The sequence below is a fragment of the Euprymna scolopes genome, chromosome 8 (genome assembly GCF_053919585.1).
Source record: "Euprymna scolopes isolate OS-2025 chromosome 8, ASM5391958v1, whole genome shotgun sequence".
NCBI lineage: Eukaryota > Metazoa > Mollusca > Cephalopoda > Sepiida > Sepiolidae > Euprymna > Euprymna scolopes.
Genome location: NC_136489.1, coordinates 117,290,222 through 117,315,431, shown reverse-complemented (window position 1 = coordinate 117,315,431; position 25,210 = coordinate 117,290,222). Strand labels below are relative to the sequence as shown.

Here is a 25,210-nt window from a genome sequence, read left to right as displayed (position 1 = left end):
TCTCGCTTCTGGAAAGGTGTCAGCAACCTGGGAATCCACTTAACAGACACCTTGTTTATATGCAAAAGATTGTGAATGATAGTTTCCGCACACCCTGTACTAATCTTGACCTCTCGGGCTATTTGATGAATAATCATGCGTGATAGTGATCAAAATGGCAGCCTTAACTTTACTGACAGATGCCACATCAATGGCAGTCATGGTGCGACCAGGTCTGGGAACTGTTTCCAGATTTCTGACCACGTTTGAATTCACAATGCCAACATTTTACAAGGTCATATAGTCGAGCATCATAACCATATATTTCTCTCATTTAATCAAAAATCTCCTATGGTGTGCATCCTTTCAAATACAAAAACCAGATCGATTTCACACCTAACTCCGATCAAACACTAGTAAAATCAAAAATCACAATTAGTTCAGGGTAGAGTCCAGAGTATCCATGAAAATGATTTGGTCCAATGGCTTCAAAAAGACGATGCCAGAGTCATTCAGCAAGGAACTGCAAATGTTGCTCAGGTAATGTGTCAGATTGTACTGATGTAATTGTTTGCATAGTGTCAGGTTGTATCGCCAGAATTGTTCAGGATCGTTACAGGTTATGTCGACAGAATTGTTCGGGATGAAAGTAATTGGTACTGTGGTGGGTTGTACAAACGTTATTATTCGTGTTGACTTGATGGTTGTCACAGTCGTACTACCGTATACGATAACAATATTTTTTTTTGTTTCCTTTGATTTGGTTCTATCTCTCTTTCCTTGTGAAGCAACGTCTTTAATGGACATGAACCAACAATTCAACGATTGAAGTCTAGGAGCTTCCTCAACCATGTCAAACTCCTAACAACATCTCAGGAAGAGACCTGACAACAACTGCGGACCAGATGGCTAGAAAATACACCCCGCCTACTACAGATGTGTCCCTCTCCTGACTCAGAACATCCTGGGTCCAGTGGAAAACACCCAACCACCTGAGAATGGGAATGGATCCATCAAAAGATGCTGCTACAAAACCGACCCAACAATCCGCAAATGTGGAATGAAGGATCATATGATGCAACATTGTCTTGACTGTCGAAAAATCTTGCAAAGTACAACAAAAAGCGAAGGACTGTTGTCGTCGTCGTCGTTGTTGTACAGTACTCATCCTAGACGGGTTGAACCAGCTTCCTCCAAAGGAGCAAGTGTCAAGGAAATATAAATTTACAGGTGGTCTCTGGTCGCCTGTAATGTTTGGTGCATTTGCAATCAGGCAGCCAGTATCTTCAGACAGCCTGATCTGGTAGCACCAGCACAAAGGACTGCGTAAAAAAAAAAAAAGTGTGAAACTGGCATATGCCCACATGCTTCAAAGACATGCATCGAAAAAAATCTACAAGTACAAAAAATTTGTTCAAATTTATTTGCAAAAATAAATCCGGCACTATGTCGTAAACAGGATACGTTCTAGACAAAAAATCACAAAGCATTCACCAAGTTGAACCTGAATGGAAATAAGCTGGGATTCATGAGAAAGGAAGTCTACTTTGCTTTAACGACTATAAAAAAACCCTTTTTAACCATCAACTGTCACAACACCCTTCTCAAAGTCCAACATTCAAACTCTTCAAACTGACATTATCAGTTGACATGTAATGGAATAAGTGCGTAGATGTTGAAAAGTCTGCTGCAAAGCCATTGTACTAATGTTTGTTTGTTTGTTGTGCAGCATTCACCCCAGGTGGGTTGAACTGGTTTCCTCCAAGGAAGGAAGTGTAAAGGGAATATTAAATTCACAGGTGGTCCCTAGTTGCCTGTAATCTTTAGTGCATTTTTAGTCATGGAGCCAGTATCTTCAGACAGCCTGATCTGGTAGCACTAGATGGCCTAACAGGTATCACCACTCTGGGCCAAAATGGACGTGGGAGCAATGGTAACTAAGGGGTAGCTTCACATTATCCAAATAGAGCCTCCCCACTGGATATCTTTTAAAATCATATCTGGGACCAATATGCAGATATTTAATCTTGGACCAACTCCTTACACAAATTTGTCACTTATAAATCCAGACCCTATCACAGTAGCCATTTTATGCATCAGTATGAATATGCCTTGTTTGAAGTGAGCAAAATTAAAAAAAAAAATTTAAAAAAAAAATATATATTTTTCAATTAGTCAGACATAGAATAGAGACTGCACCCGTGCCCAGCTCGATAACAATCTCCGAGCATTAAAATCTATTGTTTTCCTTCTTTCAACTTTATCTAATATTTTTGTTACAACAGATAATCAATGTTTTTTTTTATTATTATTATCTAAAACCTATTTGTAGCACTTTTATAGAACTTTAATTACTTTCGATGAGGCACGTTTTAAATAGATATTGAATATTCTCTCTTTAACATATTTCTGTCAAAAACTTACGATAAACCTTATCAGTGCAGATAACGACTAACGTGCCGTACATGACTCTTTTGGAAGACCATATTAGCAGGTATGAGAATGCCCATATGAAAAAAATTACGATTTGCGATTTCTCTCTCAGTGCAGATAACGACTAACGTGCCGTACATGACTTTTGGAAGACCATATTAGCAGGTATGAGAATGCCCATATGAAAAAAATTACGATTTGCGATTTCTCTCTCAGTGCAGATAACGACTAACGTGCCGTACATGACTTTTGGAAGACCATATTAGCAGGTATGAGAATGCCCATATGAAAAAAAATAACGATTTGCGATTTCTCTCTCGTCAAGGACACATTTGCCACTTACGTCAAATCACTTCACTCAACCCTTTAAGTGTGTCATCGCTGGATTGTGATAACATACACATCTCTCATTGCAGTGAACATAATTTGAATTTAGCGGGCATATTTTGGTAGCCAATCACGCCATTGCATACTACAAATGTCTACTTCTCTCCTAGCGATGCACGAGGTGGTACATTTAGTTGGTTGCATGTTTGTGATGTAATATTAAATGAAAGATGAGGAATAAAAGTTATATATAACTTTATTATATCATCAGAACAATAAGGAAAAGTAAAGGGGAAATTTAAGAAAGAAAAAAAAAAACTTTTCAGGCCATGGTATTTCGAAGATAAATGCTTCTCATCAGAAGTGGAGAAGAGCAAGAATTATACAAAATGCAAATATAGAAAAGCTAGTTTGATTACATCCAGATAAGAAATGAGAATGAAGGAATAAGAATATATGGTAAAAAGCATCAGAAGGATAGTACATATGTAGGTAATAGATTAAAAAAAATAAGTGAAGCATGCATGGTCCCCCTGTGAGTGCACAGTGAACGAGGCATAAAAAAAATGACTAAGTTTAGCATTTGCACCCTCCTCTCCATTTAGCCCTGAAAGTCCCCAGTTAAATTCTGGTGAAAATGAACGGTGCAGTTTTAAGCTTTAACATATGTAAATTTGAGTTCTGCACCATGCAAAAAAAGAAATGACTAAGTACATCATTTGACACCTCCGCCCCAATTTAGCCCCAAAAGTCCCCAAGGCCTTAACATATTTAAATTTGAGTTCAGCACCATGCAAAACTGCTAAATAGACATAGACAGAAAATTTTGGACAAATATGGCAAAATAGTCCCAAACATGGGAGTGTTTTTATTAGCCCTAAAAGAGCCCTTGGGGCACACCCAAGAGTTATCTCCAAGTATAGACAAACAAAATTATATAGAAATCAGTTAGTTACAACTTTTCAGAAAGTTTTATAAAAATCCAAGGCATCAATTTTTTTTAATAAACACAAAAGTGTCAATTTTAGCCATTTTAACCTGAAAGGCCCCCCTGAAGGGGGGGCCGGGGGGGGGGGGGGGGGCAGAGTTTTCCTGGAAAATCCGTTCCGTTACTTTTTACTCAGGTTTAATATTTGTGCTTGCTTTTGTCAGGGGAGCAAAAAAAAAATATAGGGCACTATGAAATAATGGGGATCACTAAAAAAGAGACAATAATTAGGGAAGATCGAGAAAGTGGAGAAATAAGGAGAGGAGACAGAAACAATAAATAAGGGATACAGAAATCTATATATATAAAAGTGAAAATGTATGTGTGTATGTATGTACGCTTTTCCTCGATGTCCACAAAAGGCTTCTTTCAGAGAACCGCTTGCTTGCTTCACAACTTTTTATATCATCTATAAATTGTAATACCTCAGAGTTACCCACGGAGCTCGCCTGTCTATTTAATTTTATTGACTTTCAAACATTAATTATTCCACATTTCCCGCATCGGCACGCGTTACATTCAGTTTTCGGTATGAAAAAAAGCGAAACTCGACTTTAATAACAGGCCCAGAGCCAGTGAACGTTTGTCGACTTGGTCATATCAGACGAGGGAGCGGGTTTTTGAAAACAAACAAACCGATTTATTGACCTCATTAAAAACTGTCCCGCACAAAATTCTCACTGCTGAATACCTATCGCCGTCACGTCAATCAAAAACGAGCACCTATTTGTTTGTTTTTTTCACACTTTACTATTTTCCAACTGCGCGTCGTAAAAGCTTTGTTTTTTTTTCACGGGCACCTGTTTTTTTTCACACACACCTACAAACACCCGGGCAACGCCGGGTACCCCTCGCTAGTAGATATATAAAAATAAAAATAAAACAACAGAGCTCTACGGACAAAGTTATCTTTAGTTGACCTTTGACAACTAAATATTTTCATTTACTAGCCAAATAGAAAAGTTAATAGCCAAACCCACATTTTTTTTTTTTTTTTTTTTTTTTTTTATTACATTTTCACCCCAAACAAGGCAAATTGCCACTTTGGTGTAGGGGGCTACTATCAGGGGCAACAACTACTGGGGTACTATGTAGGGATTTGGGCAGCAAGGTGTCGGTTCACGTTACACTTGAACTTCTGCACGTCAGTACTGTTGGGGAAGCAGGGACCTGGAATGGAATTCCAGAGTCTAGCGGTTCTGGGGAAGAAACTATTGGAGTAAAAAGATCTTTTACATCTAGGGATCTCTACAGTGTGGGGGTGGGATTTAGCAGCCTGTCGGGTTTGTCGAGGGTGCACACATCGTGGGGGCACAAGTGATTGCAGTTCGTCAGAGCACTCACCACTAAAATACTTGTAGAAAAGGCAGAGGGATGCAACATTTCGTCAATGGGACAGAGGCTGAAGCTTAGATGCCAGTTCAGGGCCTATCAGGTTTGCGACTCTCTTTTGAACCTTGTCAAGGAGCGAGAGACTAGTAGCAGATGCACCAGCCCAGATGTGGCAGCAATACTCCATACATCGGCGAATGGTGGCCTTATAGAGGTACAGGATACTTTCGGGTGTTAGTAGTTTTCTAGCATGGTAGAGAGAACCCACCTTTCTTGCAGCGGCCCTGGCAATGCCTTCAATGTAATTGTTCCAACTCATGTTTCCTGTGAACGTTAGGCCAAGGAGTTTGAAAGATGGACTCTCAGATAAAGAGTCGTTGGCCATTGCTATGGGTGGTAGAGAGGGTTTCTTGTAATTATTGAATGAAACTAGTTTAGTCTTGGCAGCATTGAACGCGACCAACCACTTTTGTCCCCATTCCACTACAGATTGGAGGTCTTCCTCTAGTGTTTCTGCCATTTCTTTAGAAATGTGTTCATTCGTCTTCCTGTCGTGCCTGCCATAGAGTGTAGTGTCATCAGCATATATACCCATCTCAGAGGCAATGTTGTCGGGGAGGTCATTTATGAATATCAGGAACAATAGAGGTCCAAGGATAGAACCCTGGGGCACCCCCACATTTATATCATATTGTTTAGATGTACGACCGTCGAGGACAACCTGGATTTTTCTCTTATCTAAGAAGGATTATTTTTAGAATATGACATCTTCGTTCTGTGACGAGTATGTACATCATAAATGATTTTTCTGTGTGTCTTTTAATAAGTGTAATTCTAAATATACAACAAATTTTATATTGATACTTGAAGGTATAAACATTCTCATTTCTTCAGATATTTTTTTTAAACCAGCCTTTGTAAAAAAAAAAGAGTATATCGTTCTATTAAACTTTTATTGTTTAAATAATTTAACTTTGTTCGTTTTAAAAAAAAAAAGAAAAAAAAAAAAGAAAAAAGTTGAGCTTTGGAAGATTGTCAGTGAAAGAAATGCAATCACCAAAAGATAAGCGTTTCATTATTTCTAGTCGCCATTTTGAAAAAACACTCGCAAATGCGACTGTTTTACTCGCAATGTAGAGCCCTGAACAATCTGAAAGTGAAGAATGGCCGACTTGCTGCAGGTGGGAAATAAACGGCTCCGTTAAGTCTTGTGAGACTTCGAAAACGTTCCAGCAAAAACCTAACAGCCAGCCATGGTTCTCTCCAGAATGAGCTGTTGCCATTGCGCACAGAAATCACTTTTTCCACTGCTTCCAACATAATAGATGTATGGAAACTAAAGCCGCTTTCAGGACTGCCAGCAACCATTGTAAGAAAGTAATAAAGAACGCAAGAGAGTTATATGCTCAGTCCGTCAAGTCCAAAGTAGCTGAGCAGAGGCTTGGTACCCACCAGTTTTGGCAAATAGCAAACAGAATCCTGAAGAGAAGTGTGTACTCTATCCCAACTATCATCAATGGACCTGAGGTAATCTCATCAGCATCAGACAAAGCCAAACTCTTTGCCAAGAACTTTGCAACTAATTCTACCCTTTGTGACCAAGGCCGCCAACCCCCAATATTTCCTCCTGTATCAGAAAACATGCTATGTGATATACATATATCTGTTCGTGAGGTTGCCAAGCTAATCAAAAACCTTGATTCCAGTAAAGCAACCCGCCCTGACGGTATTCCAATTATAGTACTCAAAAGACTTCAACCAGAACTAGCGCCCATACTTACAAAACTGTTTAAACGTTGTCTTAAGGAGAATTGCTTCCCATCACCCTGGAAAATCTCATCAGTATGCCCTGTATTTAAGAATTCAGGTGATCGCTCATCCCCCTCTCAGTACAGGCCAATAAATCTCCTGTTCGTCAGGAGTAAGTTGATGGAATCTGCGTTAAATAGAGAAATCATCAATCATCTCAGCAAAAATAACCTTCTTAGTGACACACAATATGGCTTCCGTTCTGCTAGATCTACAGCAGATGTGCTTACAGTTATATCTAATAGGATTAGCGAATCTTTCGACAGAGGCAACCTTTTTAGGGCAATTGCTCGACATATCTAGGGCCTTTGATAGGGTATGGCATGAAGGTTTACTTCACAAGATCTCTAGCTATGGTATAGCTGGAAATGTCTTCTCAATTATTAAATCATTTCTCTCTGATAGGTTCATAAGAGTAGTAGTTGATGGGCAAAAATCAGAAGCTCACAATATTAATGCTGGAGTCCCTCAGGGGTCCATCCTGGGCCCAACTCTTTTCCTGATCTACATTAATGATCTTCCAAATCACATCCTTACATCATTTATAGACATTTATGCTGATGACACTACCATCTATGGTAGCACATCTAAGTCAGTAAACGACCAAGTTCTCTCCGATTCTCTCTCCTCTAATCTTGAGCACGTGGTACAATGGGGAAAGGAGTGGATGGTTACTTTTAGCATCTAAAACCAAGCTTCTCTCTTCACATTACGAACGTTCTGATCCCCCATCTGGCATCAATTGAAATGAATGGCTCTCGTCTTGAGGTCTCAATTTTTGACAAGCTTATGGGCTTGGCCTCTACTCCTGATCTTAAATGGAACAGGTACATCAAATCTGTTGCCAAAGCCGCTGGAAAAATGGTGGGATCCTTCTATCGATCCAGTAGATATCTCACTGCTGATGCAATTCTCTATCTATATAAGAGCCAGGTACGTCCAAGGATGGAATACTGTTGCCACATCTGGGCAAGAGCTGCTAGAAAGGACGTGTTCTGCCTTGATAGAGTTCAAAATAGACTTCGTAGTCTCGTAGGAGATATCCTTTTCTCTTCCCTGCAACCTCTATCTCACAGAAGAGATGTTGCGAGTTTGTCTCTGCTGTATCGTTATTTTCATGGAAAGTGTTCGACTGAGCTTCAGTCTATGGTCCCCTCCTCGCCAAACTTTCACAATAAACACTCGTCTAGCTTAAAACACTATCAATAATTCCCCCCACTCGTTATCTGTGCCTAAAACTAAACGTAGATTCCATGAACAAAGCTTCTTTCTTACAACTGCACGCCTGTGGAATTGTCTTCCGTTTTCCTGCTTTCCAGCTGACTACAATATGGTTGTCTTCAAGTCTAACGTAAACAAGTTCTTGATGAGCCGTCCCACTTGTTAACAAATTTACCAAATTTTCATTTACTAACGATTACTATATTGTCCAATTTCTACTGTACACTCTTTAACCCTTATCCTCGAGTGACCTCTTGGCCTTGATAAGTGGTGATGCCTATCTAAAAAAAAAAAAAAAAAAAAAAAAAGACACAGGATACCCACTGAAAGATAGCTGCACATAAAATTAGGGTTTCATGATCTCTAACCACATCTCTCCTGAGTCATTTGCAAGTATATATAATAAGCACAGGACAACTGGAAACAATGCCAAGATAAGCAGAGAGCACATACTGCACCTAGCGTTCCCAAAATGTTACCCATCTGGTACTGGCCAGGCTCATCGTTGCTTAACTTCGGTGATCTGGTGAGAATCGGTGTGCCAATGTGGTTGTGCCGTATAGGTGGGAAATATTTAACTAAGAAATAATGATGACACCACACTCTATAATAGACATGAGGGAAAAACAAATCTACACATAACCAAAGCAATGGTACAAACTTTAGAAAACGATCTTCAATCGGTAGTGGAATGAAGTTTTAAGTGGATGGTAATATTTAATGCTAAGTTTCTTTCTTTTAATAACTACAAAATCTTCTTAACCATGGATTGCTATGACAAATAACACCCAACCCGAGAACCCATCTTTCAATCTCTGTAGCTTGATAGTCACAGGCAATATGAATTGGGACAAATACATTGAGGATGTTGATAAGCCTGCTGCAAAGAAGGTGGACTCCCTCTACCATGCTAGAAAATTATTCACACCAGAGAGTATTTTATCTTTACAATGCCATAATTTGTCCATGCAGAGAGTACTACTGTCACATCTGGGTTAGTGCATCTACCACCAGTCTTTCCCTCTTAGACAGGCTCCAAAAAAGAGTCAAATTTAATGGTTCCCACACTATTGACCAAACTCCAACCTCTGTCTCATCCCCATGCCTGTTTTACAAGAACTTAAATGGAATGCGTTGAAATCATAGCACTTGTGCTCCCTTCGATGTACATACCCCAGACTAACCTAACAAACAGCAAAATTCTATCCTTTTACTACTGAAGTCCCTAGATACTGGAATGCCTTCTACTCTAATAGTTTCTTCTCTTGGACTGCTAGATTTTGGAATTTCCTCCCTGTTTCCGGCTTCTCTGACTGTACTAAACTGCAGAAGTTTAACTGTAGTGTGAACAGACATCTCACTACTCAACTCCCTACAGTCACTGGTTTGAAATGATCCCAAATAGTAACCCCTTACATCATCATCATCATTGTCGTCGTTTAACGTCAGTTTCCACGCTAGCATGGGTTGGACGTTTTTTTTTTTTTATGGCTTTCTCCAGGCCTCTTGATCTTGTGCAAGGACTGGTCATAATCTCAACTTCCTACTCTCATTTTTAATTAATTGACCATGTCATATGATCTACGCCTCCCTCTAAATCCATCAACCTCAATAAACCTACATCAGTTGACTGGATGTATATCACCCATCCTTTCGACACGTCCATACTACCTCAATCTATTTTGGTACAAAACATCAATTATGTGGAGAAAGTATAATCTATTCCTCAACCAATGACTTCCTATTCTTGAGACTTACATTATACATCCACTTCACTATCTGTATATCTGTTCTAGAAATTCTATTAATGACATTTCTGAATTTTTGAGATGAGGATTGGTTATTCGTATTATTTGGATTCATTGCACTACTGTTCTCATCTTGAGTGTAAAAATTACACTCAAGATGAGAACAGTAGATTGATGAATCCAAGTAATACGAATTCTATTAATGTCCTCCCTCTTAAGGGGCCAAGTCCCATTACCATGCATCATGATACTTCTAACACAGGTCGTATATAGTTCTCCCTTTATTTCATGAGAGAAAACACGATTTTTTTAAAAATAGGCAGCAGTTCCTTAAATTTCTTACAATCTAATCTAATACGAGCTATAGAACTTGACTTTGCATCTCCACCTACACTGAGCATGTCACAAAGATATCAAAACTGATCAACTACCTCGTACTTGATGCCATTAGGTTCAACTTTCTTCTCTCATCATTCTTGACTTGGGGGTTCGAGCATGTTCTACACTTCAAATCTGACACAGAACATCCAACGTACCATTCACACCACTACAGTGCTTGTGCGTCCAATGGCTGTACTAAGAGCAAAATATAGAGTTTGCACCAACACCCTTATGGTAGACTCCACATTAACATCACTGATAATCACCTTCATCTTTGCCAGATTCACTCTGAATCCCTTACTCTCCGTTGCATTTTTCCATGCAGCATATCTAACGCCTAGTTCTTCGAAAATCTCTGCAATGATTTCTAAATCATCAGAATACAACATCTTCTATGGTAAAACATTTCTGCATTCTCATAAAAGTGCCTCCAGAACAATGACGAGCAACAAAGAAGAAATAGAACCCTGGTGAACACCTACTTTGACACCAAACTTATCACATCTTGTGTTGTTGATTCTTATTTCGTTATCACGATTCCTATACATAGCCATAAATGTCCTTATTAGCCAATCATCAACATCCAATTTTCTCAGTCCACTTAACTATTCCCCTTGTGACCTGGTGAAATATCTTTTCTACATAAAAAAAAAAAAATTTTAAATTAAAGCCTTTTCTTCTTCTCAAGACGTTCTTGCAGTTGGTGTGCTATAAATATAGCACCGATAGTACCGTCGCCAGACTTTGCTTACATTCCAAAATATCACTTAGTTCCTTATTTGTATTATTTGGATTCTTCAGATTATTGTTCTTATTTTAAGTGTTATTTTTACAATGTTTCGTTCAATGTAACTTCTGACCTTCTTCAAGTATATCTAAGTATATATATCGGGAATCCGCACAGAATTTCAAATGCAACCCTTTATTTAATCCATAGGAATAGCAAGCTCTCATTCCGTTAGCCATCATTGGGTAAAAGTCCTAAGTAGTTTGCATTTGTATTTTGAGTATCACCTGCACTGAGGATTGAACCTTCAACCTCCAGAAGAGTTTAACTTACAACTGGATTTTATGAAGTAATTTAATCACAATGCTATGGGTTCTTGTGGACCAGAGTTTAAACAAGATATACCTGAATATCAATTCAAAGATTAATTAAAATTGTGTAAATATATAAAAAAACACAATCTTGGTCACGAAAACCGCTTGAACGTACCAAAGTCTGTCCTTTTGTAAGCGAAGCCAGCCTGGGGTATGTATTCACTGTTTGGTCCTGGTTTGGTTGTTTTACAGTATATCAAATCTTTTCAGGTTTAATCATTTTGGCAAAAGTTTTTATGCTTCAAGTTCTTTATATCTTCAAATATATATTCATGTTGGAAAGGAAAAAAAATTTTTTTTTTTGGCTTTGCAGAATATGATTGAGATTTGCAAGAGAAAAGGACCCCCCCCCCCAGGATAACATCAGTATTTAATGCATTTAAGTAAAGCCGATATCTTCAACCTAGTAGCAATTTCATTTCTTTAGTCGAAGTTCATTTTACTTTAGTCGAAGTTCTCGGAAATTCGAAAGCTAACACTTATGATATACATTCATATTCAAATATTCCATCAACATTATCGTTTACCTCTCAAACACAGTTCGTAAAGATGTTGAGAAAATCATTTTCCTTTCCCTAATTGGTCATCCAAATAAGTTATAGTATATTTTTCTTGTGGTTTCTTATCTTTTTATAGAGTTTTCTATTAAAATAAAAACTATAATTTATCTCTACTGTGCTATGAATCATACTATGATTAAACAGATTTGCAATACGAAGCCAGACGTGGCGACTATATGGTTGCAAGACCAGTTGGAAAACCCTGGCTGTACAAACACCGATATCATTAATAGAGAAAAAGTTTTTGGTGGTATGGAGTCACGGAATGCTGGAGTGGTCCTAAGATAGCCAGAGATTTGGAAATCCCAGTAAACAGGGGTGGAGGGAACTACTGCAGATAGATCACGTAGCATAAAAGCTTTGCGGTTGATCATTATACAGTTTCTAGTTAATCATTATTAGGGCTATGACAACAGAATATTCTTTTCCTTGTTTTGATTCTCAGGTATATATCCATCGATATCTCATATGTTTTTATGTAGAGTGATGTGGTTCTTGGTTGATTGTGTCTAACTGTGTCAGATATGTACTCGAGAGTCAAAAGAATGAAAAGAATATGCTGTTGTCATAGCCCTGATCATTACACAGTTTCAAGTTTCTTGAGTGAAATCTACCATACATGCAACTAGCCTGCTACCTGCATGAGGAAAGGGAGGCATCAGTGTGAATGATGTCCCTCAACTTACATGTTAATAATGTTAAAGGCAACTGGGAACCATCTGTGAATTCAATATTCCCTTGCTACTTCCTCCTTCGGAGGAAGCAGGTTTAACTCGCCTAGAGTGAATGCTATACAACAAGCGTGTTAATAAAAAAGGATTGATGATGAATAAAGATTCAACGTGTTAGCTATTGAAATGAATCTTATTTTTGTATGTTTTTTTTTTTAAAAGAAGTAATTGGATTTTATCCAATGTATAGGCTAGCTTCATCTAATAATTATTGCTTCTATTATGGTTAATTTTTATTTACCACAAGATGACAGTGGTAAGGATTTTTCATTTGTTTAATGCCTAATAATATGTATTCAGCATGAGAGTAGTGTTTTTTTTGTATTTTTTTTTTTTTAATATGCTGCTGTATTCTACTATTATAGTTAATCTGCTAGAAGAAAACTGTTTTTGAATTGGAAAAATATGCCGTTCTTTTTAAATTTGAAAACTGTTCTCTTAAAGTGAACACAGCTATGAACCTTCATATTTTTCTTTTATCCAAAACAGGAATCGTTAAAGGAGTTCAGCTTATGAAGAAGGTGAACAGGATTATTTAAACGACAGAAACCATTGCTAAGAATTGTTTAAATCATATAAGTTCTCTTTTCTGTTTTCCTGTTCCATCATGTATATGAATGAGTACATGAGTACTAAATGTCAAAACAACTTAATTTTAACCTAACCCTAATAAACAAAAAACAACCTAACCTATTCAATAGGGTTTAAAAGGCAAAAATTTCTTTTTTAAATAATTAAAAAACTAAACTGTTATCAGTTATTGCACTATATCTTCTTTATAACAAAATAAATATTTATTCATGAAACTTAACATACAATAAGTGTAACGCCAGTCTATTCTCCGGTCAGTTTTTGAATGCAGAGTTCCTAGGTGTCATTTACAAGTAATTGACAAGAAAAGGGAGGGACGTATGTAATGCCAGCCTAGCATCGGGGAACATCAGGTGGCCTTGCTGTGCAACCACAATGAGTCGGGTATAGTTGTCACTATCAAAAAGAAGTCTAGATGATCCCAAATTCCTGTATATCAGAAAAATAGATTTCTCAATATTAAATGAGGATGACAGTTTTTGAACGACCACAGCGAATATCAGCAGAGTTGCTGCCAGGTCAGGCATCTGCTAAATATTGAAAAAGGAATTAAGACAAATTTTTTTTTTTTTTGGGGGGGGGGGGGGGTAATTTAGTATCAATAACAAAGTTTAGAAAAAGGTTGCAATTGTCATGTTTGTTTCATTAGACCTGGAGTAAGAGGGGAAGAGACAAATCTCCCACAAAGTTTGAAAATAGTTTTTTGGAACGAAGAGAGAGGAGGTAAAAAAATTGAAGAGAGAGAGACAGAGAAATATCTGCATGAATATAATTACACGTAATAGTTAACTAAAGATCATCCCATAAGAAAAACGAAAAAAACTAATAAGAAATTAATTAAAATGAATGTTTAAAAAAATATGCAAATTAGCTAGATCTTTTGCAGATGAATGCAATTCCTCGGCCCATATATAACAAAGTTGTATTTTCTTTTTAAATAAATAGAAAAAAGGGTTTTTAATGTGAATATCAATACAAAAAAAAAAAATTTATAGGACGTATAGATTAATTCTAACTAGCAGGACCCATGGAAATTCCACGGTAGTTAAAATCTTTTAAAACACATCAGTAAGACATTCCTTATTGTTATATTACAAAAATGAATGTATGGAAGCAAGTAGAACAAAGAACTTTAGTTTAAACTTTTATTGAAGGTCAATGCGATCGTAACTGATGCTGTTGATATTGTCAGGAAGTGCTGGTGATGATTGAGGCGGTGACAAGGACGTCGATCAGCTGCTTGGAGTGAGAATAGTGGTCAGTCAACAGGTTCTGGGGAGTCAGACTGTGAATTTAAAAAAACTGTGTGACATTGTTGACATCGATTTTGTGAAAGTTCTGATGACCCCAAGTTGTTTAATATTTCAGGACATCTTGGATTACATGTATAGGTAAGGAATAGGTCTGGCTTTCCATATTTACAGAAAACTGCCATTGCATCTTGATACAGTTGTTGAAGATTCCTAGGACTTCCTGTAAATGAAGATGGTAGAATAACTGGTACACCAGAATCGCCATCTTCATTCCTTGCTAAATGATCCATTAAGCCAGAATATTGAGCAGCTCTTGGTTGACTTTGATAGCTTTTAATGAAGTTAAATAAGCAACCGTCAACTTTTACATATGCAATAGACTTTTCTATTTATTTTGAATTTTATTCAATGAAGATGTGGAAATTCAAACATTTTTTAAGTCAAATTACTGATATAGATTTCAATTAATGCATCACAACTTCCTGATAATATAAATAGAACACTTTAAATTTTCTGTACAAAAGTTTTTTCCATAAAAACATTGTAATCTGTTATAATATTCAGATTCTATTATTACATGCATATAAAATGAAGTGTTTCTGTAAATCTTATGAAGTACAGTTAAATTTTAATTTTTCGATAATCAAAATGATGTGAGGTAGGTTGTACCTATCAAATTTATGTCAATGTTATATAATTAAGTTAAACAAACTGTACACTACTTTTTCATCAAATTATGAATTTTAAATATAAGGAAAGCAATTTAAAAAAATTTTTTTCCAAAATCATATTTACATCAAGTTAATTTTTAGATTCCATAGCTGTTCCTGATTGTTTTCATAACACTTCACGGTAAACAATATTCTTAGTATATGTTACACCACGCTTTCTTCCCTGATTATCATTTCTATGCAGTTGCATTATCTTAAATTTCACACTGTGCTTAGATCGAGCTCTTGAACATGCCACATACAGTTGACCATGAGAAAATACAGGTTGAACTCTGAAATATGCATGGAATTTCAAAAGGAACCCTTTATTTAATCCATGGGAGTAGTATGCTCTCGTTCCGTCAGTCATGACTGGAGAAAAGTCCTAAGTAATTCACAATTGGAATTTGGAGAGCCGCCTGCACCAAGGATTAAACCTTTAACCTCCAGAAGAGTGTAACTTTACAACCGAATTTTACTAAGTACTTAATCCATTCTGCCACGGGTTCTTGTGGAATGACCCCATGGTGTAGTGGACAAAGTTCAATACACTTAAAAAAAGGTTGGAGGTTACATTGACTGAAATGTGAAAATAACACTCAAAATGAGAACAGTAATCCGAAAGAATCCAAATAATAAGAATAATCAAACCTTATCTAAAAAATTCAGAAATGTAAATAAATTGTTTATTAAAAAGCTATTAAAATGTTTATTTTTATTTAATATACGAGGTTGAAACTTGATATTTACAATTTTTTCAATGCTAAGGCTGTTTTTGTTTTATGTGTCAATTTGTCATAATAATAGATCTCAGGTTTCACTATAAATCCAATATAACACATATCACATTTTATAAGAGAAGACTTTTGGAAAAAAAAAAAAAAAAAATTATCACAATGTGTAAAAAAAAAAATGGTTGAGCGTTAACTGAAAACTTCTGAAAATTGCGTTTGAGCTTAGCCCTTTTAAGAAACTCAGTTCTTATTGTTGAGCAATTTAAAATTGAAATAGAAAGTCTGCCACCTTGTATCGTTATTTTCATGGTAAGTGTTCGACTGAGCTTCAATCTATGGTCCCCCCTCGCCAAACTTTCACAAGAAACACTCGTCTAGCTGTAAACACTATCAATAATTCCCCCCACTCTTTATCTGTGCCTAAACCTAAACGTAGATTCCATTAACAAAGCTTCTTTCTTAGAACTGCACGCCTGTGTAATTGTCTTCCGTTTTCCTGCTTTCCGGCTGACTACAATATGGTTGTCTTCAAGTCTAATGTAAATAAGTTCTTGATGAGCCGTTCCATATAAGTTATCAAATTTACCAAATTTTCATTACTAATGATTACTATATTGTCCAATTTCTACTGTACACTATTTAAACCTTATCCTTGAGTGGCCTCTTGGCCTTGATAATGTGTTGATGCCTATGTAAAAAAAAAAAAAAAAAAAAAAAAAAAAAAGCTCGCATGCGAAGATCATGATCTTATAATCATTAGATCACTATGGCCGGATGTTATGTTTAAAAAATAAATGTTAGAATTTCAACGATATTTCTTGCGGTTGAGATTGGTCGTGAGGTTTGTTCCTTGTTAATGGAGTCAGAGATGGCTTTGTGGTCGGGTTTCGACTGGTAGTAATTGTGTCACCCTGCACTGATGATTCCCGAAAGGATGAAATAGTAGTGTCTGTAGGTATTAAAAAATTATTCTTGCTCTATATATATATATATATATATATATATATGTCAGGTCATGTCATATGCTACTGGTACCATGTAACCCAGTACTACCTGACTCATGGTCGGGTCACCGGCGACTAAACTGGTTCCCCCACCAGACTTGTTTGGTGAGGAGGGCGGCTAGTCTCCCTGAAGGATTAAAAACAAGACCTTCCAAAGGGCGAATGAACTCTTCTTCTGGGTCAACGGCCAACTAGCACCGTGTATATTTGTGTGTGTGTGTGTGTATATATATGTGTATTGGGGTAGAGAGGGCTCCCGTAAGCCATGGTGAAGGCAACCTTTCTAGGAGAAGCAAATCAGATTTAAAAAACCATAAAGCGGAAGACCAGTACCTGCATTAAGCTGGTCTGCAGTTTAATTTGTTGCTGGCTATCTTGCTCTTGCTTGTTGCTGGATCTCAACATTTTGAACCGAGAGAGAGACTTAGCTGTCATACAAAGCTAAGACTCTGTAACATCATATTTGTATAGATACTCCCTCAGACATTTGGGCTCATGGATTTTAAATGTCTGAGGGAGTGGCACTCGTCTGACAAGACGTTGCAATCATCACATGTATATATATATAAAACAAACAATTTTGCTATATTCCAATGTCTAATATTCTATTTATCTTACCAATCATTTTTTTTTTTTTTTTTACAAAATAAAAATCTTTGGTACATTTTACAAACCTGTTTCGTTCACAGAGAACAATCACTATTTGTATATTAACATTGAATATTTCCTGTTGTGAACTCATCAGAAAAAAAAAAAGTTTTCAAAGAGAAAAACGCATAACAACGTAATATGTAACATTCAGATAAAACCAAAATAACTCCCATCAGCCCATATCTAGTGGGTGGCCATCTTGTCTTATGAAGAAAGGCTATATTATTATTATTACCTTAAGTAAATACTTTCTTTTGTGTGTCCTTTTATTGATACTTAAGCATTTCTTTTATTTCAGGCGTCATTCAAAAACGAAAATCATGTATTTTTATTTTTAAATTTTATTTCATTTCCATTTTTATTTCAGATACACATTATATATTAATACGATAGCATGTTATTTATTTTTTGTGTCACGCTTACATCAGAGTCGTTTTTATGGATTTTCATTTCTTGTAATAAATAACTTTACCAAGAATTCTTCATAAGTTTTGGTTTTGGTTATAAATTAACTCTATAATAATATATACAAAATCTGCAAGAATTAAAAGATATTTAAGCGTACTTTATGACCAGACTACGCCGGGTATCCCTGCTAGCTTAGATAAATACTTTTGCAGTTTTAACAAAAGAGCTACAATCATATCATTTACGCTGAACACCAACAGAATGCCAACATCAATTTATTACATATGAATGAGTCCTCTGTGGAATTTCCACAGGTCCCGCTAGTGTCTACATGATTAATAAAAGAGCAAAATCATTGATTTTTAAATGGTTTTAAAAAGCTGAGAACTCAACATTTATCCAAAGAGAATTCAAAAGCAATTTCAGTCCAAGACGCTTAACTATCAATTATGTAGAGTAGTTTGTTGAAATGAAATTATATAGTTACTTATGGCAGACCCTGCAGATAAAGAAAATATTGAAGGAAATCCGATAAATTTTCAAGGACAAATGGGAAAGTAGATAACATACAACAATCAGATCAGTTTGTGCAGATAATTAATATTTAGTATTTATTAATTGAAAAACTTTGTTAGAATGAATTTAACATCTAAAAAAGCAATATATATGAGAAAATAAAAAGTGTTATGTCCTGCGAGTGATGGAGGTATGTAAGGAGGTGTATATATTCTTGAGTATATGATGTCTATATAATTTGACATAGCCGTGACCGTCTGTCTTCTGTGCATTCACATGTGTGTAACAGTCATGGGTGTGTCTGAGTGTGTGTCAAATATAAGAAGATCTCAAGACACGTATCTTTTTCTCGTTCTTGGTTGGTGCCTTTCGCAATGATGCATGCCTACTCTTTAAAAACAACTTGATTTTATTGTTTGGAGAAATCTTTATTCGGGTTCCCTCGTTGACAGGGCAGATTCGCATCGCTGAATCAATTCAGATCGTTTTTCTTCTTTTTCGTTTTCTTATCTTGAACCAAGATTCTCTCGTTGACTGTCGAACTGAAGACCGGTGAACTTGAACTGAACTCTAAACTGATTACCAAATGCATGTGTGTCCCTATTTATTCTAAGGTTCATGGTGTGAGGTGGGAACCCTTGTTAACCGGCTTGCACTCAAAACACACTAACCTGCCTCGTGATCTTTGCTAGCATGTAGGTGCACACGCGCGCATTGTCAATGGGTTTGAAACCTGTCAGCCTCAACCCTTCGACCATTGTTCAGTTGACTTAACACAAACAAGTTGCTTCAAGCCGTACCGTCTTACTGACACAACAAAAGGAGAAGGAAGAAAGAAATACAATAGCAAAAAATAAGATTCAACAAAACATGGTGAAGGAAGACCATTGTATTAAACATTTAAACAAAATGTCTAGATGTGATGCATGTAAGTAAGCTTTAAATATTTATTACTTACCAGCTAAACCAAGTTCAGTCAAATGATCTTTTTCATCTAAAGGACTAAAACACGTCCCATAAACCATTGGACCTACAAAGAAAAGAAATAATTTGTTTGAGATACCAAATGATATTTTAGCAGGCACAAAACAAGATGGTTGCCAAAGGGACAAAGAGACAGAATTCTGCCAATTCAATTCCAGGTTACATACAACAAATAATACCGACGATCACACATATCAATCTACTCAAGTATGGCCTACATAAACAGAAGGGTGTTCCATTAAAGTCACATAACCTGCTGATATCACAGAACAAAGTACAATGGCCATGGTTAGGCGACAGATGACTATTATGAAGATCATTTTAAAACGGGCGTGTTTTAAAATTAATAATTAAATATACTATGAAAAGAAACTGGAATCTTAGAGATATCAATCATACCAGTTATTATAGGTGCCACAGAGCTTATGAAGAATAACCTGAAGTCCTACCTAACTAATATTCCTGGTGAGCCAAGTGCAAAAGAGATCCAGCCAATTGCACTTAAGGGAACAACGAGGATACTAAAAAGAGCTCTTGGTTGGTTTCAATAAATATCAGGTCAATGTTGGCAGCTGGTTTGGCTGCTCCATACCCAGTGTTACAATCTTCAAAGGAAATTTAAAAAAAAAAAAAAGAAAAAAAAAAGAAAAATAGACCCTTTTAATTGCACGTGTCCAAATGTAAAAAAAGATTAATTATAATTATTCTTGTAATAGTCATCTATCGCTTAATCATGGCCATTGTACTTTATTCTGCAATGTTTAATGGAATAGTCTTCTATTTATGTAGGCTAATATATATAATTGTTATCAAAGAGTAAATATTTAACAAAGCAAAACTTATCAAGATAAGTTCAACACTATCAACGGGAGCAAAGACAATAATATTAAATGAAAGATAAGGAATAAAATTTATATATAACTTTATTATATCATCAGAACAATAAGGAAAAAGGTAAGGGGAAATTTAAGAATAAAACTCTTTAGGCCATGGTATTTCGAAGCTAAATGCTTCTCATCAGAATAGAAGGGCCAGAATTATACAAAACTGGCTTACTGAAGATATGAAATGAGAGTGAAGGAATAGGATAAAATAGTAAATAAAAGTAGGTACAAGATATAAGGGAAAATTGAAAGAGTAGTATACACGTAGGGAATATTAAAAAAAAACAAAAAAACTGAAGACTTTACTGGAACTCGTATGATTTTATTTTTTTTTAAACTTATTTTGAACATATTTCTAATCCTATTTTCTTCACTTTCAGATAGTTTTAGTTTTTTTTTTTATCTATGTATATATGTATTTCCGTATCCCTTATTTACTGTTTTTATCTTTTCCCCTTCTTTTTCCATTTTCTCTTCTATCTTCCATATTTTTTCCTTTCTTCTCTTACTAGCGGGGTGGGGGTGGGGGACCCGGCGTTGCCCGGGGTGTAGGTGTGTGTGTTTGTTTTTGGGTAAATGAAAAGAAAAATCGTTGGCTGATCGGTCGCCTCAGAACTTCTTAAAACTTTTTATATCACGCCTAAATGATAATATCTACGAGTTAACAACCGGGGTCGCCTGTCTATTTAATTTGCCCGACTTTGAAAAGATAAATATTCAACAATTTTCGATCGCCGCATGTGCATTAAGCTTTTTCGTATAAAAAAAAAGCGAACAGACTCGCAGTAAATAAAACACTGCCCCGCACTCAAAGTTGGCGTCATTAACTCTTCAAAAACGGGCACCTGCCGTTAAACGTCGCACTTTTTTTTTTTTCACACTTTATTATTTTCCAACTGCGCATCAAGGCTTCGTTTTTTTTTGTTGTTTTTTTTTACGTTTTTTTCTTTTGTTGTTGTTACAAGCATAAACTAATTATTTTTTAAATATTTTTCTTTTTGAAAAGTTTGCTTATGCACGTATTGTACCGCGCTATTTTTTAATAGTAGTTTCAAGTAAGATTCAGGATTTACAATATCCTTTTTTAAATATATATATATATATACTCGCGGAAAAGGTAAAATAAGTGCAGAAAAATTAAGAAAAAGGGGGGGGGTCCATAAAAAAAAGATAAAAGAAAAAAAACGTTGATTTTCTTTTTTATTATAAGAACGTAAAAAATACTCTCGGAAAAACGGTTGTACCTATAAATATGTTTAAAAGAACAATATAGCAATTATGCTTGCAAAAAAAAAAAAAAAAAGTAAATGTTTGAAAATAAACAAGCAACAACACGTAAATGTATGGAAAAATAAAACTTGAATAGGTTTGCAAAAACAAAAAAAACAAAAAAAAACGTAAATATGTTTGAAAAAAATAAAACTTAAATATGTTTGCAAAAAAAAAAAAAAAAAGTTTAAAATTAAAATATAACAAAAGCATTTTTTATTTCAAGGGTGCCATTATATACATTTTGTGCTTCCGTAACTGGGTGGACAGACAGTAACGCCACCGCCACCTATAGTCAAACGGAGGAAACATGCTCTCTCTTTCTTCACAATTACCTAAAAAGTTGTATTATGCATTGTATTCTTTGGTGGCCATCTTTTTTACGCGCGTGCAGTGTCAGTCATAGATGAGTAGATTTGTTTATGGGACGCGCGTAAAAAAGATGGTCACCAAAGAATACAATGCATAATGCAACTTTCTATATCTCGATAACTACTTATTTCTGCAAAATTTCTATGCGATCTTCGTATTCAGCATAGTCGAAAACCTGTAAAAGCGACCCCGAAAACCTATAAAAAAAACGGTAAATTTATACAAACACCGTGACAGCGAATTAACCCTAACCCTAACGCTGTCACGGTGTTTGTATAATAATACCAAAAAAACAAATGTTATTGGTCGGTGTTCTGTTGTAGTTAAAGTAAACATTTACCAGTAAAACAAACCCGGGTTTTGTTTTACTGTACACAGATTCGAAAAAGTTGTCACAAAACAAATATATAACAAATAAATGTTATCAAAGATAAGATAAGTTACTTTTCTATCCAACTGGATACGTTTTTAGAGTTTATATTTAATGTAACATGTTTATTCAGCTCGAAAAAAAAAACAGTGTTTACCGATGTATTGGAAAATTTAAAATGGCAGCAGACTCTCTCTTTAAGGCGGTAAGTTCGGGAAAATGAGTTATAAATAAAAAAACAGACAAAATATTGTTAGAAACTCGCTCAATATAGGCTACCGTGACATAGGCTGACATATATTCGGCGGGTTTTTAACAGTATTTTGACTGGGGGTTTTTTTATTTATAACTCCTTTTCCCAAACTCACCGTCTCCGAGAGAGAGTCGGCCGCCATTTTGAGTTTTTCAATACGTCTATAAACACTGTGTTTTTCGAGATGAATAAGCATGTTACATTAAATATAAACACTAAAAATATATCCAGTTGGATAGAAAAGTAACTTATCTTGCCTTTGATAACATTTATTTGTTATATATTTGTTTTGTGACAACTTTTTCGAATCTATGTGTACAGTAAAACAAAACCCAAACCCGAATGGCTTTCTGAATTTTTCAACATAAGTGCATAAGTACCGAATAATGATGGTTCGGATGAGAGAAGGGAAGGGAGCTTGGAATCGACAACTAAACTCGAAGCATTTTTAAAATCGTAAATCATTTTTTGTTTTCGATAATGTCAATTCATTGACTGCTGGTCTAATTTTATACCTACCAAGAACAGGCCCTCTGCCAGCTTCGTCGATTCCCAGCCAACATGGTTTCTTTTTAACGATATCGGGAATTTCAGATGTGATAACAAAGTTTTCTGTATTGTTATTCGTAAAACCGGAATAATCCATGATGACAGATAAGAAATGCTTAATGAAAACAAAAGCTCGGCAAAAATACGACGAAACACGTTAATAAATTTTTGTTTTGTTTTTAGAATTCCCTTTCCCGCGTAAATTACGTACACCGTTTTTGGATACGGTGAAAGCTTAAAAAGTAGGCCGTTTGAAAAAAAACATCCAGATCAAAACATTGGGACTACTTTTCTTATGTATGTATGTATGTATGTATGTGTTTCTCGCATCTACGTACATATTTTTTTCCTTATCATTTATCGATTATTTAATGAAATAAAAAGTGCAATGGTCTAAAGTACTAAAATGAACCTTTTAAAAATCCTATTTAAAAAAATAATTTAATTATGCAATTAAATCTGCTGGAATACATTTCGGTTACTCTGCAAACAAGTAATTTTAATCTTTTGTAATAGTTAAAATAAAAAAAAAAACGAATGAATATTCTTCGAGACCTTTCGAAATTTGAAAGGAATTTGGAAACATTTAAACTGTTGAATAGAAAGTAGGTGGAAGGAAACTCGGATGAAGAGCGCTAAACAGCAGAGAACACTTAAACTGGCTTTAAAATTCCTAGCAAATCCTCATGCATTAAGAGATTGAAAGCTTTGAAGTCTATTTAGATCTAATAATTTGATAAATTAAGATTAAAGCAACATTAGCTTAACATAGCTAAGTTATAGTTTCATAACAGTTTGTTAGATTAATAAGATTTAGAATTAAAAACTATATTTTTTGATGAATAAGTAACAATTAGTAAAAATTATAAGTTTTTCCATAAAACTTATAATTTTTACTAATTGTTACTTAAAGTGTTGAACAAAATTATATTTTTTAATGAGAAAAAACAACAAAAAAAAAACAGGTAAATCTACATTGTATTTAAAGGTATGCAATAGGTAAATGCATTGTTCATACTGTTGGCCTATGATGATCTAAAGCAGGCATGTCAAACACACAGCCCACGAGCCGCATGCAGCCCATCATAGACATGTTTGTGGCTCGCAAAAAAATGATCTTCCCTCTTCCCACACTTCATTGGCAGTGGTTTGGTACGTTTTGACATAGTAGAAATGGGAAGAGACAATTTTCAGTCAAGTCAAGTCTTATAAAAAAACAATAACACGTTTAAGCTAAATAATAATCTAGCCTAAATATTCTTTTTTATGGGTGTGCCTAACTACTAGAATTAACTAAAGTTTCCTTATTCAAATGTGTTTTTTACTTTTTTTAAATTATATTTTTTTTATCATATTGGCGCTACCATCCTTTACTTAAAATTAAAGTTAAACAGTTATATTGAACTTTGAGTATTATCTCCCTTTAAAAATGCGGTAAAACTATATTTTGAATCTGTCTATATAAAAGACTAGCCTGTGTGCCCGACGTTGCCTGGGTGTTTGGAGGTGTGTGTTGAGCAAAAAAAAAATTTTTTTTTTAAAGTGGTAGTAGGTAGGCAGGCTCGAACCCATACTCGAAGGATGAAAAGAATTTGAAAAAAAAAAGCATGTGACGTCTTTGCTGTTGCATCCATCGCAAAACCAGAATTGATGAAGGTTTAAATTAAGGCTAGTCAGTCGAATAGAAGTGATGCCTTTCGAAAATATCGGTGAAAAAAATTGACTCCTCCTTGTAGAAAAGTGCCTAGTTGAGAGTGAAGAAATTAATGGTTTTAGCTAATTTTTCAATATTTGTCGTGTGAAGGGTCGAGCTTCAAAACGATACCAATCTCGTAAACTTTCCTCTGTTGAAAGTTTTAGGCAGACATACATACATACATACATTTAAACAAACAGGGTAGATTTATATTATAGACAATGATTTTATTTTAAAATTTATGAAAGATGAATTTCATTACATATTTTTTTTTTTTTTAAATTGAGCATGAAGCCACTCATTAGTCATTAATTTTTGCCATATAAGTATTTTTTGAATTTATTTAGATTTTTAAA

At 35.4% G+C, this 25,210-nt stretch overlaps 1 protein-coding gene across 5 annotated transcripts in view; it reads right to left on the bottom strand.

Annotated features, from left to right (window-relative positions):
• LOC145283723 (ribonuclease H2 subunit A-like) overlaps window positions 1-25,210 on the bottom strand; it is a 180,187-nt gene that overhangs the window by 21,502 nt on the left and 133,475 nt on the right. For 4 of the 5 annotated variants that reach the window (XM_080132773.1, XM_080132771.1, XM_080132770.1 and 1 more), the window contains exon 2: window positions 19,436-19,507. In XM_080132773.1, coding sequence (XP_079988899.1) covers window positions 19,436-19,502 — 67 coding nt within the window. In that variant the 5' untranslated portion in view covers window positions 19,503-19,507. Of the gene's footprint in view, window positions 1-19,435; window positions 19,508-23,128; window positions 23,389-25,210 lie in introns of those variants that run through there. The other variant, XM_080132769.1, reaches the window with a different exon arrangement.